Raw genomic sequence first — 19,453 nt, 5'->3', positions numbered from 1 at the left:
AGATACTTGCCCTCATAGTGTCTCGCTTCATTTTACTTTTACTCCTATTTACTCACTCAACAGTTTCGCTATTCCCTTTCACATTTTCTTTCTTTCTTTCTTTTCAACACTGTCCTTCTTACAGGTGCTAACATGGCGATGCTAGAAAGGTGTTCTCGTAGCTCCTCTACACTTGTGGATGTCTTAGACGAGAGTAAAGAATTAGAAGAACGGAGAGCCACACAGCACGCGCACTAAAAGATTAGATTCAATTGTGGCGGCTTTTCTCCCCCTGAATCAACATGCTTGGGAAATTCAAATGTAGGGCATGCGGAAAACTAACCAATCCATTCGCTTAGTTTTCTGGGGCCGCTGCGGCGTGCCGATCGATCATCCCCATCGCCCGGGTTCGGGCAGGGGTTTCAAGAGGTTCAGCCGAACCTTCAGCTCAGCCAAAAAAAATGGGCCCCTCCCTGGAGGTGTGTTTGTACATATATCGTTTCCGTCTACGAATCTTACAAGCTGTATGGAGTATCTACACCTGTGTGATCGGACCACCACTGGCCATAGCAGTTCTAGTAGGTTCCACGGACGATCATCAAGCGAACTGCTCTCCAGGGATCTGTTCACGTCCTGTCTCGTATTCTCAATAGATCTATGACTATCTACATCAGCATCGCCTATGTAGGCTTGGCTTACTTGGCATTTACTCGGAGTCGCCCTAAGTCTTGCCTTCGCTAGTCTCATGAACCAGACCAAACTTGATAAGGAGTTGATGTTAGGGCACGTGCAGGATTCGATCCAGTTTGTCTTCAGCAACTTGACCGTGGTGAAGTGGTGGCCACTGTACCACAGGTTCGAATAGGTTTTATGTTTTCTCTGCTATTAGACATTTGATGATAATAGTATCTTGAATTTCCAACTACTTTAGCCATAACCAAATACTGCTACAGAAACCGATCATTCCAATTATAGTGCAATGACCTCCTGCGCCCTGCGGCAGGCATTCATCGTGATGTCTGACCCCCTGACAAGGAACCGACGTTTACAAGGACCGGGGAGTTCATCGAGCAACTATCCTATTTGGGGGAACCGACTATCTCCAAGGTTTCCTAAAAATGGTCGAAGAAATGCTCCGGCTCCAAGTTTTTCAATCTTGTTTATTCGTTCTGAGGTTTCAGTGTTTACGGCGCCAAGTTCTCGTCTTTCCAATATGGCACTTGTGCTCTCAATGATGCTGACTTAGGTACATGGAGAACCCTTTCTCTCGATATAATACATGTGAAGCTCGACTACCATGGATATGGAAGCTCAATGATGTCCTGGCTATGTTGTTGACTCTCTCCCGCCTCCTAAGGGGCTAGAGGTGGCCCTTATCTATATCACGTACAGGAATAGGTTTCTCGAGAAGTAAGTCCTGCTTGTTCATCTGCGTTAGAGTCCATGCTCAGATACCAAGAAATTCTCGACGGCAGCTTGATTGACCGTAAAAGAAGACGTCATTCATAATGCGAGGTCGAACATCTATGCTGATGCAGTTGCTGCTATCTGGGTATATGCCTTGACATTTCCCTGGGTTGCAGGTCCATCACAAATACCCTAAAACAAGGAAAGGAAAGGAAATGAAAAGGATAAGGTAATAATGGGCCTATTCTAAGAGATGCTTGCACACAAGTCTTGACTATATATATTGAAATGTCTTTCACCGAACCCCCCACAACCCGAACAAAACAACCAAAAAATACACCCCTCCTACACCCTGGACATCCACTCAACCTGTATAGTCCTCGCCACTGAAGCCCGGCCATACTGCATCCCAAAAGCCAGTGCATTCCCCACTCGATCCAGCGGCACCAATGACACAGACATGAGAACACGTGTGAGCGTAGTCCCTGGATACGATGGTGCTTGTGAGGATGCCTGACTCGTCGTGAAGGAGGGCGGGAATTTGGATGGTTCCCACCGAGGAGGCTGTTGTGAAGTGGAATATTGTGTTTGGATTCTTGGTTATGACCTTGGGAATATTATGATTGAAGATCACGATGGATTCATATACACTCTCGAACACGGGGTTTAGGGCTTCTATGATGGGCTCTTCCGGATGGCTGTTTGAATCGAAGGGGTGGCGGTCAATAGTGTTCAGACTCGGTCTATGGTACAAGTACGTATTTCCTCGAAGTTATACGGGTAAATACAGTATCGCGTACTGATTGTAGGATTGAGATAGACTTTTGTCATCGGTGGAACCTTCTGCGGGCATGATACCCTAATCATGGCTATTCGAATGGGTCCAGTGGATCTCCCGTTACTTACCCAAGATCGCTTGCACCTCTAATTTATCTATGTCAAAGGGGCTTAGGGCCATGTTGACTAAGTTATTAACATCCAAGAAGAATGTATTGTTTTAACACCATTTATGGAAAATATTATGGTTTCATCAAACGCCCAAACACCGGAAATCTCATCTCAGGAATACAACAAGGAAACACGACAAGGAAGCGGTAAGTCTGTCCCTGGTAGAAACAAGAGTCAATAAATCAAATGCGCCCCAGAATATGCCCATGTCTCTAACTTAACCTTTCCTAGTTTCTGTACAATGCAAATTTCCACAAGCAAGAAAACATAGTCCCTGGACTATCCACCATACACCATCCAGCTCACTGAGGCCACCCAGCCACACGCGAAGAAGAATGTGATGATCGATGCGCCAGCCCGATCACCGGTCGTGATCGGCTTCGGTGTCCCTATCTGCTGATCCTTATGGCCCGAGCCTGCATTGGGATTACTCTTGCTGGTGCCACCGGTCTCCGCCGTTAACGGTACCTGGTGCTCTTTCTTGTGAGCAACCATGGTGGACGAAAGAACACTCAGCGCACTCATGTCCGACTCCAGTGATTTGGAGCCATCCCATGTGCCTTGCTTGTACCAACTCCGTCCACAGTCAGTTTTGGAGTCACCACCAGAGCACTGCTGTGCTGCGGCTTGGGCTGAGGCTTGGATCTTCGGGAGGATCTGGTCCTCTGTGAAAGGAGCAATGGTAGTCGTGAAGGTTAACCAAGATGACAGAAAGCCTTTGAAGCAGTCTTGGTTACGATCGCACGTCATGCTCTGCTCGCAGGAAATCTCTGACATGATGTCGCCACCGTACTCATGGGGGAAGAACTTGGCTATGGTGGTACCCAGCAAGCCATCGACGGCTTCTTTCCATTTTGCATCACCATCGGTCTATCGGTGGTCAGCGTGAAGGAACCGGCAAGTGTAAGGAGGAAGGGAACACACCAAGTTGTACATGTATGCAGCTCCGCTCAGGTAAGTCCCGTAATTGTACGTCCACTGCAGATCCCCATGATCCTGGCAATTGGCCTCCACGGTCGTCGTATCGGCAATGTTCCAGTCGGTTGTCTTCAGCAGCGGCGTAGTGGCACTCCAATCCCAGATCTTCTCCGCCCAGTCAATATACGTTTGATTCTTGGTGTAGCGACCCAGACGAGCGGCTAGCTGGAAGAGACCGCCATTCGAGATCGCGTTCTTTGTTGTATACCCAGCCTGGTACGGCCAAATCTGCCATCGGAGACCCCCATCGCAACTGGAGTTATCCCAGCGCGGGACCTGAGTGTTGAAAACCCCTTGTGCCAGCGACAACCACGACGACTGGCCATCCTTCTCGGGAAAGTTCAACTCGGCCGCGGTCATGGCGGCCAGTCCCCAGAAGACCTGATCATCGTTTCCAAGATAGTTACTGTAGTTGGCCGGGAAGTAGTCGTCCTGCCCTTTCTGCCAGAGCATTCCTTGCGTGGTCACCTCGTTGTAGGAGGTGTCGCCAGTCCAGAACCAGTATTGAATCAGGGTCATAAACATTGCACCGCCTTCCCACCATGTATCGGGGAGCTTGCCGGGGGTCTGGCCCGACTCGTTTCCATGGTAATAGCTCATCATGTTGTAGGCCGCGGTGGCGGCTGCGCCCTTGATGGATTCTGGGGATCGAGGACGCAGTTAGTATGTGATAAGAACACGAACGAACGGATCCAAGTCGAATGTTGAACCATATGGCGCACAACGTATCAGCTTACTCTCATCTTGCAGGTCAAGTTGCATCGCGGTGCCCCATGCCGCGAACAACACGGTCAGGAATACTGCGTATAGCCAATCTGGCGGCATCATCATCTGCGAAGGAAGACTGCAATTATTGAAAGATGGACAAGAACCACATTGATGTAACCAGACACTGAAGAGAGGGGATCCAACAGTCAAGCAAAATGGGGGTGGTCGGAGGGGTTTGTAGAATGCGGAAAAGAAATGCCCTGGAATGTACGGAACGGGTGGCTTTTTTCCTGTCAGGGTCACTGACCCATGACGAAAGCAATCAGAAGGGGAACAGAGGTTGGAAGGGGGTTGTCACAATATCAACAACACTCTGATGCAAGGGATGGTGGCAGCGACGAATCTGAATTATTCACTTGCATTCTGGATTTATGCTTGCCCCTTGGCAGCCAGAATGAGACAACGTTGGCCATCATTAAGCTATCGAAAGGTCGACTGCTATTTGTTTGGAGAGCTTTGCGACCCGACATAATCCATGGGGTACATAGGACTAGTAGTACCCAAGCCCTATACACAAGGGATAACAGGTGGATGTAGGAATACTCGGAAGGTATTGCGGCTTCTGCTCTCGTTCTCATGTCGACATGGCAGCATTCTCGGTCTTGTTCAAAATTTTGCGAGACTAACTGGCAAACAGCTATATCGGAGTACTCTTGTATATTGGTTGGCTTTCCATGTCACCAAAGATGTTGAAGCTAATCATGGGTTATGCACTGCTTAGTGATCATGTGGATAGACTTCCTTAGTTCGTTATGCATCCGATTTAGGTAAGTCATCGACATGACCATTTCTCCCCTAATACCTTTGCATTGTCCATGTAATCATGTTCCAGTACAGTCCTGGTCTGCCCTCACAGATACAGAGTAGACATGCTTCCTAGTATGTCAACCCAATCCTATGACTTCTTACCAATCTAAACTAGGAAAGAAAAATACGGCATGTCCTCTCCCCGAGTTGAACGGGAGTGGAATCAAGGCGCGAAGGGAACAAGGTCTACCAATCTACATGAGTTTATGGAATCAGAGACAACCCTCCTAAGTGTGTACATGCCTGGGATAATTTGATGTTAGATAAATTTCGAAATATACACGCTAGAGGGTCCGGGTGGTCCGGTCTGGGAGCGGCATGGTACGAGGAGCGGAGACCTATTTGCTGCTTCTTTTCCAACGGTCGCCCATAACTTGGAAAAGTTAGTAACTGAAAACACTGCTAGTTTGAAGAATATCATTCAGTGTATTGCCGATCAGCTATCCCGAATCCATCTCACGGAGAGAATTACTTAAGTACAAAGTTGCCCTGCGTCTTAGACCCATCCGTGATATCATATAGTTGATACATAACCGAGATTTGATCCCCACCGACATCTGAAAACTGAATATCCCCCTTATGCTTCTGGAAATCGACTTGGATGATAATTCTATTCCGCAGGTTATCTTCAATTGTTCCAATGGACTTATTGGCAATAGTCACATGGAGAGAAACATCTCGGTTCTCAGGGTTCAGCCAGCCTTTAATCTGCATTGTATTAGAGCGGTCATTTCATATCAACGACTGCAACTCACCGTTACGGGCCCGTCGGAGCCGGACACATCTTTGGCGTTCCCAGGTTTGGTATGTTCGATTTCCTCGACTTTGTACAGCGCTTCCTGTCCACCTGTCCGGGTACGCTTCACCTGATCGTCTAGATCTCAATGAGCTAATTGCATCGTGTTTCGAAGGAGCCTTTGCACGTACCGATAATTACCACAGTCTGGTCGGCCATGACTTTATGTAGAGGAACAGAAAAGCCTTGTCTTCAGTCTTCAGTCTTCGGAGGTTCTGGAAAATGGACAGAATCCCATCAGAGAAACTTGGGGTATTTATCTCGTTATCTCCTCGTTTGACACCTGTCCGCAAACTTCCCTAGAGCTTGCCAACCTGTTGCATTTCGACAGCATGGCGGCGTGGTAACCTCCTGCATGCGTTGCCAAGTGCACAACTCATACTTCCGGCGATTCAATCTCTGGTAACCCGGCGTACTGCACCAAGGGGGGCTTACCATGTCAGCCAGCCCCAGTTATAACTGTGGGTCAAGATACTACGCTACTATAGACTGTGACGTGGAGTAACCCGCGGATGTTACGCAGTTGAAATTGTTGTTCACGTCCAGAGTCCAATGTTTTACATCCGGATATGGAGGCAGACCCACAGAACATGACGGAGCATTGCAGAGTCCATTCCCGGCGCTGTCAACCCTTCCACAAACATGTCAACATACTCTACCTACATGAATGGGAGTCACTCAGCACAGTGGGAAAGCCACCGAAGTCCTCGTGCGTCACATAGACAGGCTTTTTATCTACCTGGAGCTAAAACTTAACTTCCGTTTGCAAGACCTCTGTCCGGTCCAGCACCTCCCATCTTCTTTCCCACCTCATGCACATACATCAACCCAAAAATATATTGCCTGTGGTACTTAGTAGATCCAGCTGTCATTTACATACATTTTCAAGACTAAAGATGGCCGGATGGCCGGGACACATCGCCCGCCCCGGTAGCCAAACCACTTAGGTGTGTGCATTAGTTCAGTAAATACAGACGGTCTTGGCAGAGAGTTAGTACTAGAACTTAGACAGCGGCACGGGCCATCCATTCGACCCACTTGGACAACTTCAATTTCATACCCAAGTCAACGGCCTTTGTGTGACCCTTAACCTAGTCTTGAACCATATATAACTTGATTTATACGTAAAACATTTGTGTATATTTGACTTATTTCTTGTTGTTTGTTTAGTCTATTCAATCCTACATTTCTTACTATAGTATAGGTATGAGGTGATAAAGGTTCCTCACCCTCGCACGGGCCTTGTAAAAAGGCACCATGACGTTGAGGTACATATCTAGGCACTCATACATGGGTTGTCTCATCGCAACTCTCATGCGGGTTTCAGCTAAAAGCAGGTGAAGACGGCTTCCACTTATGTCATTGCTCGCTCGGCCAGAATATTGATGTCATTTCGAGTTGATGAATCTGATGTGTACCACCCCGTCTGCACCGGACTACATGTAACCTCGAGGCCGTACATGTCATCGACCGCATGCGGCAAGACGTGTTCCTAGTATGACGGCGCACACGAGACTATCCACCTCAGCCCCAGGTAAAACAAGTACTATTCTCCGGCACGAATGTCTGCGCTACCGTCGTGTTCGATAGATGTGGAGAGATCACAATATAACACGACTCCCGACATAGTGCAGGATCTTTTGCTGAAAACATGCCGATTTTAGCTCCGCGGGAGCAATGGGATCTCCTCAATCTACTGCTTGGCACAGTTGCCCTCATCAGGATTATTATGCCCCCATCTGCCATAGAGGCCAAGCTGTCGATACCTGAAGACCCTCTACATCGATTGAGCTGACAATAGGGCAACTTGAGGAGCTTTTGACAAGGACTTCCAAGGAAAAAAAAAAAAAAAAAAAAGACCGGTAAGTGGATAGTCGGGGTTGACTCACAATTCGAATATAAGGTATATGATGCCTAAGAAATGGGTTCTTCCCTTGTACTCCCCTACGGCATCAGAGTAGACCGTTGCAAAAAACTCTCGAATAGCTTCATGAATCCGTCCTTTAACCCCAGAAACCCTAAGCCCCGGTGTAATACATATTGGCTATAATAATGACATGCAAAGCTGTACAACCTGCTCATTGAACTGGCTGGTTAATGAACGGTTACTGTATCATTGCAGCTACGACGTCTGCACTGATTGAGACGGTTCCTAAAGTGATCAAATGGTTGGAGTATCCATCATGTGACCACTAGCCAATTGAATATCACTGTGGGATATATAGGTTATGCCTATTTGTTAACTATCACGTGGCTTCAACAGCATAGTTTGATGACTTTAGGGACACCTCCGTTACTAGAGGATATTTTGTGCGGGAGGTGGGTGTTCCAGTATCCGCGCCACCGGCCTGGGAAGATGTTGATCTCGGAGCTGCTTCACGTTACGGAGGTTTGAGACAACCTAACCGTGCCCTAACGCTGCTATCTCCGCTAACCCTTTACTGTGACGTGTTGGATCGTCAATACTTTATATAGGGATTGCCCTACCCCTGCAGTAATAACCCATGCTCTTAATACCTGTGAATATACTTCATAGATCTATCACATTCCCACGAAAGCTGAACAGAACGAGACAAACAACCTACTTCCATTATCGAGGGTGCCCAATTCAAGCCAGATCAAGAAATCTCAGACCTAACCGGGAAGACCCTCCTGGTCACCGGCGCCAAAAGTGGAATTGGGCGGGAGACAATATTTTAGCAGGCAAAACATAATCCTGCTCGAATCTTCCTCGCAGCTCGTTCGGAAGCCAAAGCGCAAGAAGCAATAACCGAATTAAATAGTCTTTCAACATACAATGCATCAGTATCATTTCTCAATTGGACTTATCTTCATTCCAGAGCATCAAATGCGCGGTAATAACTTTCCGTGCCATTTCTGATCGTCTTGACCTACTGATAAGCAATGCGGGTATCACGGCCAACCCCCGGCCCGGACAAACTGAAGATGGGTACGAGATCCTATTTAGAACCAACCATATGGGCCACGCCCTTTAGACTTGCCTTCTCCTCCCCACACTCAAGTACACAGCGACTATTGCACCGGATATTCGAGTACTCAGGTGCCCCGAAAGAGGGCTACTGGCTCGATAGCTGACTCAAGACCCCTATGTCAGATATTTCTACCTGGACTATCTACGGTCAATCTAAACTGGCAAATATTCACTACTCCAGAGATTTGGCTCAACGGCATCCGGAGATAAAGTTTATCAGTCTCCATCCTGGTATCGTTAAGACGAATCTTGGGACAGAATTCATCTCGGATTCCGAGTTGGTGGTCGCTGCTGCTCTCAAGTTTGCCATGAGGTCTACAACGGTTGATGCTCGCGGAGGAGTTTTCAACGCTCTTTGGGCTGCAACTAGCACCGCTGCAAAATCGGGGGTGTTTTATTACCCTGTGGGGATAACTGGAAAAATTTGACGCTTGCTAAGGATGAGCGGTTATGCGAGTAACTTTGGGAGTACACAGAGTTAGTTATATGTATTGGTGTGAATAAATGCGATAAATAATCCAATAGTAGTAGAAAGCTGCTACCATGACGTAGTAATGTAGTTCTGCTTCCACCCTTTAGTACAGCACTGTAAACCCTGTGCTGTGACAATCCTATGCACGAAACTCTCCTGCATCTGATATACTGGCTTCATTCCGAATTCACACAACGGCGAGAATATGTCATGTAACTTGCTCGCTGACAATTATAGCCGTCTCTTCGGTAAGCGGGCCAAGACGTCGAAGTTAAGAGATCGTCTTTTACTATGCAGTAACACATAAGGGTGGAGTCGGCGATGCATCCCCCAACTATTTATCAATATATCAAGAAGTAGAGTACGGAGTACTCCACCACGATTGCTATATTCCCCACATATGTGACCATTGGTGAACTGACCAGTGGTTCAATAAGATTCATGAAGAAAACCACATGATCCAGAAAACATCTAAACTGCGTTTTCAAATCCGGCCTAAGAAAGACGATACTTGAACGCTCCACTCATACGGCCGCTCAATCCCACCTGGCACTGAATTGTAGTATTCCCAACCCATGATACCACCAATTTCACCATACTCATTATGTAGTTAACTGTGTCCTTAAGTATCTTAAGTTCAACGCAATCATCTCCATTATCAGGATTTGTCAACAACCCCGCCACCGTGTTAGAAGGATAAAACCCACCGTTGACAATACTTTTGTAGTCAGTCGTTCTCATACTTCCGTGTAAATTATAAAACTAGATGTTGCAGAAAAAGATCTAGTGTTGATGGCCATGCTCTAGTTTAGAGTAATTCAATTGCGAGAAGTGGTAGAGAGCTCTAGATTGAAGAGCCAATGTAGTAGCGGCCGTAGATACTTCAAAGCTCGGACCAAAGTCGTCATAGAGGTGGTTGATCCATCGACTAATGCCTGACTGTGATATTGGCTCTTCTATATCAAGGTCGATACCATCGAACCTGTAGCTCTTGAGCATGCTGGACAGGTTCTGATAGCATTCTTTAAAGGTACTATTGTTGTCTAGGGCGGCAAAGCTACCTTGTGCCGCGCTGCCTACCGTTGCCATGATTGTGACACCTCTCTCACGAAGTGCCCATATGTTTGGCCGAACGTCATTGAATTACATGTGGTCAGGTGCAAATATCCGTTTGGTCTGAGAGGGAAGCATTCTAAGATGAGATGAGTGATTGCGGTTGTTCGGTAGGGTAGTTGTCAAAGCAAGCAACGAGACTGGAGAGGGAGGCTGCGGTGGTCTGGTAGTAGACGATTATGCGAGGAGCCATATTGGGGTGTACGATGTGTTAGACTTCCTGCTGAATAGAGGGTGGAGGTGTAAATATAGCTTTAGGTTGTTTCTGTCAAAGTATTTGGAGACTACGAAGTATACACGGCTTTGCTCTGGTTTATACCCGTTGTTGAGGATTGATTTTGTTCTATTACCCCCTTTCAGAATATTTTCGGGCATTTTATCCGTAGAATTTCGGAGTATTTGGCACTGTCCTCCATGTCTCATTTTGCGTGACAGCGGGACGTGCCTAACATCATCTGTCGGACTCATGTCGCCATCGCGGTTGTCCCGCTGAGAGACATTGAGGTCGTGCGATGCCAAGACAAGACCAGGGTGCAGCTAGGAACGATTTGATGCGCGTCTTTCGTGATTTATTCTCATAATTGCCTAGCTTATAGGGCAACATGCAAATAATAGTAGGCCAAAACCACATTGTCAATCACATCATTGCCACCATAATGGCATACTGTTAGGGTTACATCTAGATCCTCCATTTTTTCTTAGAGCTGGGGATGCATATATGCATCTTTCCCTGCTGATACGTGCCGTGTTGGTAGCAATAAATACTTCTACGCTTTCACTTCTGTACTCTTCCTGTGAAAAGGAGGTTGGACATAGTTTGCAGTTGTGACTACCTGGCGCGTTAAACCATGGGTCAGTGACAACAATTCTTTAACCTCCCCTACCCAAGTGAATCTGAATTAACCTTCTATTAGCTCCTCACGACTTTGTAGAATCGAATTCACCCGGTGGAGAGAACAAAGCTACGTTCACCGTATCAGACGAAGAAAAGGGCTCTCCAGCCGCGACCGACCCCGTCTACGATGGTGACCAGTATCTAGGCCAAGCACCCACCGAGGAGGAATTAAACACCCTACGCAAAGTCCCGGGCCCGGTATCAGGATCCGGATATTGGCTATGCACCGTTGAGTTTGCAGAGCGTGCCTCTTATTATGGCTGCACCTGGGTATTTCAGAATTTCATTCAATATCCTCTGCCCCCCGATGGGAATGGCGCGGGAGCATCGGCGCCAGGATCGGAGAAGCCCGCAGGAGCACTAGGGCAGGGATTGCAGGTCTCGTCCGCACTGACGCTGCTGTTCAAGTTCCTCGCGTACTGCATTCCCATCTTTGGCGGCTGGCTAGCGGATACGAGGCTGGGTCGATATAAGACAATCTGTATCGGTGTGGTCATTTGCGGTGTTTCGCATATTATCATGGTCGTCGGTGCGATTCCGAGCATATTACAGGCTGGCCATGGCATGGCTCCGTTCATTGTCAGTTTGTTGATTCTCGCCTTCGGAGCTGGTATGGATTCAAGACCCCGTCTTTATCTTCACCGAGGGTTGACGCGTATCTAGGGATATTCAAACCTAATATCTCCCCGACTGTCATGGAACAGGTCACCTTTAAGCATCCCTACATTAAGACGCTCAAGTCCGGAGAACGAGTCGTTGTCGATCCTGAGACCACCATCCAACGGCTTACACTCACATTCTACGGTATGCCTGTATCAAGCTGTTCTGTATGTCAAAGAAAGGCTAACTTTGTTGTCAACCTTGCAGCTCTGATCAACGTGGGTGCTTTCTTTGGACTGGCGACTAGCTACGCTGCGAAGCGTGTTGGTTATTGGCTGGCATTCCTCCTTCCCGGTATCATCTATTTCTTGATGCCGATTATCTTAGCCTTAGTATACAAGAAGACGATCAGAACACCCCCACAAGGCAACATTCTCGGAGACACCCTGCGTGTCATTAAATTAGCCGTCCGGCAAAACGGATTCCGGAAGTTCGGATCGGTGGCGTATTTTGACTCAGTCAAGCCATCGGAGCTTGCACGGAAGGGTATAGCATCATACAAGGGGAAGCCGATCAGCTGGAATGACGGGTTTGTGGACGACGTTCGTCGCACCCTGGTAGCCTGCCAGATCTTCCTGTTCTACCCCCTCTATTGGCTTAACAACGGGGGCATCGGAAGTATCACCAACTCCCAAGCCGGATCAATGACAACTAAAGGCGCACCAAATGACCTCGTCAGCAACTTCAACCCTCTAACAATTATCATCGCATCACCCATCCTCAACTACGGCCTCTATCCCTTACTGCGTAAGCACCGAATCGAATTCGGCCCCATAAAACGTATCACCGTCGGCTTCATCCTCGCTGCCCTGAGTTGCGTCGTCGGCGCCCTCCTCCAATGGCGCGTTTACGAAACTTCACCTTGCGGCTACCACGCGACGGAATGTGACATCGGAAATGGAGTCTCGCCGCTCTCCGTCTGGGCCCAGATCCCGATGTACGTTCTCCAGGCCCTGTCGGAGCTCTTTGCCGTTGTAAGCGGATACGAACTGTCCTTTTCGCGGTCGCCGAAGAGGATGCGCGCGTTGGTTGTCGCTCTCTTCCTTTTTATGTCTGCCCTCTCGTCCGCGATCAGTCAGGCTGTTCTTCCGGCGTTGGCGGATCCGCATCTGATTTGGCCATTTGTCGGGACTGCTGTCCCTGGAGTGCTTCTTGCGGGAGTGTTTTATTGGATGTATCGGGATCTAGATAAGGAGAAGTTCTTGAGGGAGGATTCGGATAGTCAGCAGGAGATTCTGTCGGAGAAGGAGAAGAATTAGAGTGTTGATTCTTGTTATTTTAAGTGCGGTAGGCTGCTTTACGAGGGCTTTTTCTTCCAATGTTGAATATTTACTCAGCTTCATTACGTTATACACGTCTTCTAAAAGTCAGCATCATACAGGATCGGTATGTACTTCCCATCTGCCCAAACCAAGGATATGAAATGGTAAACTCTACATTACTCGGCTTCTATGTAGGCTTCCTAGTCCTCGACCCGAAAAGATTAGAATGGGAAGTAGCTCAATGCGTACTCTCCCTTCTGCTCAAGGTAGCTTACTTTAATGACATTAATTTGTGATGGAAACAGTTTCGGATGGGGCGACAGACATTGAAACAGCCATGCTGAAGGCACGGGGCAAGTCCAATCTCGATGACACTGGCACGAATGTAATTCAAACTACAGGCAACTGCATCCGTCAATGCAACCACGCCAATCTCCTAAAGCCTTTCACTCTCTTTGCTACTTGGTTATGCAGTGCCCCAGTTGGCTCTTGCTTCGGGGGCCATGTCTAATGCCCACATGCCCAAGACTAAGTCCTACCTTGTGATCTGCAAGTAAAGGCCTATTCGGCCATGCCGTGCGCATACTTAGAGACGGAAGTTGATACTGAGATGCAACGCTAAGCCCTATCTCTGACTTCATCTCTACTCCCACTGCTGCGACTGTGCCATGCAGAACACGTCGAAGGAAGGGTGTGAGTGGTTAGAATAGGTCACTCCTGATCTAGAGTACACAGAGAACCTGCGTGACAAGTAAGATGGCATTCCAGACTTCTCCATGATATTCACCTTCGTCTACGTTCGCAGCGAAACATACCCAAAGCGGAAAGCCATTGCCAACTTCCTGCAGGACTGTACTACAAGTATGTGTATCATGAAGCCAGGCCTATACCAGTGATGTATAAGCTGGAAGTCTATTTCCGGAAGACATACTGCACATGGCACGGATATAGACAGCTATCACTCAGACGAACAACTAAGGCCAACCAGTCAACGTGAGTACCATAGAGAGACATGATGTGACATGCGCCACTTCGTCACATTTTGATAGCTTGCGCTGCAACTCTTTGCTCAAACCTGACTTCTCAAACAGTCCGCATTGGGAACAAGATATCAACTCCTCTCCACTTCGACCAGCCCAGACATCTCATGACATTGACTGTGACAGAGCAAGATTCCATGAATACCGATTCTAGAGCAAATATCCTAACGGTAATGGTGATAGCTCACTCTAGCAATACTTTGCACCTCTGAAAGCATCCGGGATCGAGAACAAATGTAACCGTGAAATTAGGGCTACTGGTCTCTATCTGTGAGTCCCGATGCTACGAACATCATGGAGAGCTCCACGTTCCGTCCAAAATTACATCAACCTTCGCTATCTTCGACTGCTATGGCACCGTTGCATGTTGACTTGGAAAGAATGTTTCCAACTTCAATGATGATCGCATGGAGAAAGTGAAATCTCCATCCCGTAGGAAGTTGAGGAGCATGCTCAAATATTTAAGGAGCTATAGTCACGGCCCAATTGCCTCTCTATCATCTCAATCAACAGGCTCTCAAGCATTCTTACTCCAACTCAATCTCAATCAAAGAACAGCATCTTCAAATCTGCTCACCATCATGCCTTCCGCTGTGAACAAGAACGGCCCAACCTACGTCCCCCAGCCCGCCCAAACCGGCAAGGCCAGTGAGCCGGACTTTAGCATCTGCGGTCCGCTCTTTGCCGCTGCCCAAAATGGTGATCTCGACAGGATCAATGAGATCCTCGATAAGGATCCCAAAAGGATCGACGATCAATGCGAGAAACATGACAAGTACACTCCGGTGATCGTGGCCGCCGTCTCTGGCAAGCTCGAAGCCGTGCAGTTGCTTTGCAAGCGCGGAGCAAATGTCAATCTCCGGGACAGTAACAGCTACACTATTATCAAACTTACCCTGGACAAAGGGTATGAAGATATTGCCAATTGGCTTGTCGACGCCTACCCGGACATGATCATCACTGATCCCCGTCTGCCCAAGGGAGCAGAATGGCTGAAGGCTCAGTTCGCGAAGATATCGAACAACATCAAGGATGAGGCCAGCAAGCCGCCCAAATCAGTGCTGGAGCAGCTTCTCTCGGGAAACCTGAAACCGGATACTGATCGTACCGTTTCGGAGGTCTACTGGGAACATATCCTCCTTCGGTATATCGGTGACATCCCGAAGGATATTGAACGGAACTACTCCAAGAAACTGAAGATGGCGTTCTGTGGAACGTTTGATCGTACCCTGCAGGGTCATGAAGGTATCAAGGAGTCTGCTAGACTGTTGAATAGTGTCTTGCCTACCACTCAGTACAATATCACTGGTACTCATGTTGCTCCGAAGGGTCAATGGGTGACCGAGCGTTGGGAGTATCATGATTATGACAACAATCTGCAGGTTCTGGATGGTGTTGATACTTTCTTGATTAATGAGGAGAAGGGCAAGATTGAGGTCATGTTGATCAATTATAATGTCTACGAATTGAAGTGGATTGATGATCCAGAACGTCCTGTCAAGAAGACCCATAACTGGACGCCAGTTTGATCTATTTCCTTCTAGCTGATTATGTGGTTTGTGGGAATGCTTATATGAATTGAACGGAAACGGGAGAGGGGCGAGTCACATAGCGAGGAAAGACAAATAAAAAACGAAACAAAAAAGAGAAAAAAGAGGGGAAAAAAAAAAAGGAAAAGAGAAGAGAAGATGTTATGCTTGTGGAAGGAGGGTCTTGTTTATGTTTTGGGTCTACTATCGTTAATGTTTAGTACGGAGTTGGTGTTATGTAAAACTTGAAAAATACACAAAAAAATTGTTTTCTATTATTTTACCAGCCGTACATTCCAAACCCTAATCAGATTGTGATAACCAGTGACCCAGTCAATTAATGAGAAGTAGGTCGCTCGTACAGCGAATTTGTTATCTGGAGCTCTATATTCTCATGTCATGTATGCTCCTCTACTACCAAGGTGGATTACATCGGATACAGAAAGCATGCGTGGAAAGGAAGGATAGAGTGTAGTGGAAAAAGATTATCACTGATGCTCATGTAAGATTAGATATCATAATTGCTTTTACACATCATTCTCGCTGGTATACTACATCGTGCGAAACATGAGCCTCGGCAACCTACAACCGGGAAGAATCCCCTGGCTTGCTGCCTGCACAGCATGAAGTAGAGAAAGCGTTGCGTGACATGGTATCGACACACACCGATGAAGGAGGGACCCAAAGACCGGGATTCTTGACGAAGAAATTCGAAGCGCGGAGCATGATGCTGACAGGCTCGGCAGGCATGATAGGGAAATCCTCAGTCCTCGGGAAATGGGTCAGGCCAAACTGGAGGTAACAGACGATATCTGTGTTCTCGATAGACTCATTCCGGTTGGACCAATCAAGGATGGTCTCATTATCAGGGTGGTTCTCCTGTCCTGTCGACTGGCAGACGTAGTTCCCAGCAGGGAATAATTCGTAATCCTTGTAGGGAAGCACCCATAGAGGTTTGCGTGCGAATGCTGCGCGTGTGTGGACGACACCACCCGGTTTCGCTAACATGGGTGGGCAGGATGTGTTGATGATCTTGAATCCAACGGGCTTCTTGGAAGATGGGTTAATGGAGTTCGGATTGATGATATCCCAGGTTCGGTTGGTTTCGTAACAGTACTCAGCGGCACCTTCCAGCGATGTGCGCAATGGTGTCTTCTTGCTGTAGAAGGCATTGCCGTAGAAGTTCTCTGGTGAGCCCACTGGATAGTCTGATGCAACCGCGTCATTCTGAACAACGGAGTTGTTTTGGCCGTCTACCTCGGGATCAATACGCAGTGAGAAAAGGTGCTGATGGTTATGAGCGGTAATTTGAGGAGCCACCTCGGTTCCGTATGGTGCGGCCTGTTCGGTGGGGTGCAAGGGATAGGTGTTCAACATGCCGGTGAGCTTGAGTTCCAGCTTGTAGGTTCCATCAAGGGAGAAGATGTGGTAGAATCCGTAGTCATAGTTGGCCGCGGTGATGATTTGCGAGATAATGAGTTTTCGATCACGGGCGGAGATCACTGTGCCGTCTCGGAAATCTGTGTGTTTATACAGAAGGCCATTATCCTCCTCATGAATACAGATGGCATTCTTGACCACTGCTGCCTCGCCACTTGCAAGGGCCATCACTCCGTCCAGGTAATGGATCGCACCCTTGCAATCACAGCCAAGCTTCAATGAGTTGCTCATGAAACCACTGCCGTATTCACCCACATCAAATGCATGCTTCTTGTGGTGTGGCTTCTCGGGACAACCGTATGGCACCACCATCTCGACCACACTGATTCGGTTAAACAAAGTACGCTCGCGGTCTTGGTAAGGATCATGCGCGCGGACGTCTGAGATGACGATACCCTCTCGGTAGTTGAATCCGATGTGCATCTTGTAGCCGGCCCAGGAGAGCTCATTACCCTTCATCTGAAACGAGACTCCTTGCGGTTGGGTGATATCGATAGGTTTCAGTCGGTCATGGTTGTACTTGTCGCCAATAAACTGGGGCAGGTAGTTGTGCTCGGTAACGGGCATAGCGGTGCGCTCTCCGTTCACATAGCGGATATCCACACTGAGGATTTCCTCTCGCTCGGTATCGGCCACAATCGAGAAGTCCAGAGGATGGGCGTACTGATTATCAAACTCGGAGTTCCGGTAGTATGCCAGACCCTGCTGGAGGCGACGCTCAAAGCCCCATCGCTCGTCAATGCCGATCGCCCAGGCGTCGATGTACACCTTCGACATGTCGGTGATTCCGATGTCCTTGCATGCTTTGATGACACGAGAGTCTTTGCGCGCAAGGCCCTCCAGGATATCCAGGTCTTCGAGGGTGAGAGTTGGCATGACATCGTTGACGTCCTTCCACTCCTCTACCTTCGACTTAGTCAAGTTGGCGACGGCCTCGGCGATCTTGCCGGACTTTCGGTCAATGACAATGGCGAATGCGCGACGGTCAGGGCGTGGCGCTTTCCCTTGTTTGAATGCGGCATACTCTTGCTTCTTAGGCTCACGAAGAGTAATGCAGTTGAACTTGAGTTGCTTTGGACTGGCATATTCGCGGAACAATGCTGCAGCCACTGGGATCTCAGCAATCGAAAGCTGATCTATGATACAATTAATACCCATTTTCTATTCTGGTGTCTCATGATAAGCATACCAAGGGGGTGAGGAATTCCTTGTGGTGTCACGGCGGCGGCGGCGGCACTGTCGTAGTCTCCCTCACGAAAGATCGTGTAACCTGGAATTGATGTTGTGTCTGGAGCCATGGTGTATCTAATTTGGATGATCAAGGTGGTAGTAATTGACTGCGATGGCCATGCCAAAGGAATTTTGTGGGACAGCGGGCAAAGGACCTTTATATAGCTTCAAAAGCCAAGGGAGACGTTCCTTCAATCGCGCGAAGCTTCCCTATACGGAAGCTCAAGTTCCAATGACTGAACAAAGTAGACCCAGTGACTAATATCGGCCTGGTGGCACCGGCGGCTACCAAATTCTAGTGGAAGTTCCTTAAGCAGCCTCTAGTCTTACGTTTAGAATTCTAGGCTCTGCCTTGTGCAGCGACCAATCATGGTGGATTTTCCAATCCACATACCGGAAGCCGAATGATAGAAACCCTGGATGGGGCAGGTCTAACTACTTGGCTAAAGATGCCAATGGCATCCTGGATTTTATTTTGTGGGGCATGCATTCTCGTGTTGATCAATGCTCCTTAGGAGAAGCTCCAGGAGACTGGCTAAATTTTGGCGCATCTACCCTAGCCTTATCTTTGAACAACTACCCTCTGTTATATCCCTACTCCGTATCGCAAGCTACTTACTATCCATACTTTGCTATGTCCTATGTATCATTTGTACGTATCTAAGCACACAATCCTAGTTCCTGCAGCACCCGAAAAGGGCGGCTGTGAACGTAGGCACAATGCACGAAGGCAACCATTCCCAACAGACCCCCCGCAATCCGGAGCCTGTATGATCCACAATGATCGTGCCATGTGGACATTCTCTAACGATTAAGTAAACGCACCTCCGTTGTGCTATGCCTGGTATAGGAAGTCCAGCCGAGCGAACCAACTTGGCGCGGCGGGTAATCGAGGGTTATGGTGGAGACGTTGGCGCAATTCGACGCGATTGGCCGGTTTGCCTTGAGCTCTGACAATCAACCGAGATAGCTTGCCACTACGGCGTTTGTTCATCACTGTGGCTGTTATATGCGGCCCAGAACTGAGTTTCAATGGCGAGGTGAGTTTCTAGGAGCTTCAAGAGCAGGATAATGAAGTAGCCCGCGGAACCCGAGGAGATGAAGCTTGAACTTTGGGTAAATATGATTCTCATCACG

At 48.0% G+C, this 19,453-nt stretch overlaps 7 protein-coding genes across 7 annotated transcripts; 3 read left to right on the top strand and 4 right to left on the bottom strand.

The window, feature by feature from the left end:
- Positions 1 to 2,613: 2,613 nt before the first annotated feature.
- BDV38DRAFT_280237 (glycoside hydrolase family 76 protein) lies at positions 2,614 to 4,137 on the bottom strand (the record flags this gene model as incomplete). The annotated part of the gene is made up of 3 exons (XM_032059252.1): positions 2,614 to 3,204; positions 3,259 to 3,953; positions 4,050 to 4,137. The coding sequence occupies 3 exons, from the start codon at positions 4,135 to 4,137 to the stop codon at positions 2,614 to 2,616; spliced, it is 1,374 nt and encodes a 457-aa protein (XP_031916305.1).
- Positions 4,138 to 5,355: 1,218 nt separating this feature from the next.
- On the bottom strand, positions 5,356 to 5,842 carry BDV38DRAFT_280236 (uncharacterized protein; the record flags this gene model as incomplete). The annotated part of the gene is made up of 3 exons (XM_032059251.1): positions 5,356 to 5,595; positions 5,643 to 5,761; positions 5,815 to 5,842. 3 exons carry the CDS (start codon positions 5,840 to 5,842, stop codon positions 5,356 to 5,358), a joined length of 387 nt encoding a protein of 128 aa, XP_031916304.1.
- A 2,949-nt stretch (positions 5,843 to 8,791) lies between these two features.
- On the top strand, positions 8,792 to 9,103 carry BDV38DRAFT_280235 (uncharacterized protein; the record flags this gene model as incomplete). The annotated part of the gene is made up of 1 exon (XM_032059250.1): positions 8,792 to 9,103. One exon carries the CDS (start codon positions 8,792 to 8,794, stop codon positions 9,101 to 9,103), a length of 312 nt encoding a protein of 103 aa, XP_031916303.1.
- Positions 9,104 to 9,930: 827 nt separating this feature from the next.
- BDV38DRAFT_280234 (uncharacterized protein) lies at positions 9,931 to 10,236 on the bottom strand (the record flags this gene model as incomplete). The annotated part of the gene is made up of 1 exon (XM_032059249.1): positions 9,931 to 10,236. One exon carries the CDS (start codon positions 10,234 to 10,236, stop codon positions 9,931 to 9,933), a length of 306 nt encoding a protein of 101 aa, XP_031916302.1.
- An 872-nt stretch (positions 10,237 to 11,108) lies between these two features.
- BDV38DRAFT_269242 (POT family-domain-containing protein) lies at positions 11,109 to 13,074 on the top strand (the record flags this gene model as incomplete). Its single annotated transcript, XM_032056933.1, has 4 exons — positions 11,109 to 11,112; positions 11,175 to 11,765; positions 11,819 to 11,959; positions 12,023 to 13,074. 4 exons carry the CDS (start codon positions 11,109 to 11,111, stop codon positions 13,072 to 13,074), a joined length of 1,788 nt encoding a protein of 595 aa, XP_031916301.1.
- Positions 13,075 to 14,698: 1,624 nt separating this feature from the next.
- Positions 14,699 to 15,646, top strand: BDV38DRAFT_269241 (ankyrin repeat domain-containing protein; the record flags this gene model as incomplete). Its single annotated transcript, XM_032056932.1, has 1 exon — positions 14,699 to 15,646. The coding sequence occupies one exon, from the start codon at positions 14,699 to 14,701 to the stop codon at positions 15,644 to 15,646; it is 948 nt and encodes a 315-aa protein (XP_031916300.1).
- A 475-nt stretch (positions 15,647 to 16,121) lies between these two features.
- BDV38DRAFT_290496 (peroxisomal copper amine oxidase) lies at positions 16,122 to 18,384 on the bottom strand (the record flags this gene model as incomplete). Its single annotated transcript, XM_032061495.1, has 2 exons — positions 16,122 to 18,222; positions 18,276 to 18,384. The coding sequence occupies 2 exons, from the start codon at positions 18,382 to 18,384 to the stop codon at positions 16,229 to 16,231; spliced, it is 2,103 nt and encodes a 700-aa protein (XP_031916299.1). The 3' UTR covers positions 16,122 to 16,228.
- Positions 18,385 to 19,453: the final 1,069 nt, after the last annotated feature.

This window comes from Aspergillus pseudotamarii (genome assembly GCF_009193445.1).
Source record: "Aspergillus pseudotamarii strain CBS 117625 unplaced genomic scaffold BDV38scaffold_12, whole genome shotgun sequence".
In the NCBI taxonomy this organism is placed as follows: Eukaryota; Fungi; Ascomycota; class Eurotiomycetes; order Eurotiales; family Aspergillaceae; genus Aspergillus; species Aspergillus pseudotamarii.
Note: the sequence above shows the minus strand (reverse complement) of the source record. Positions and strands in the feature narration are given on the sequence as shown.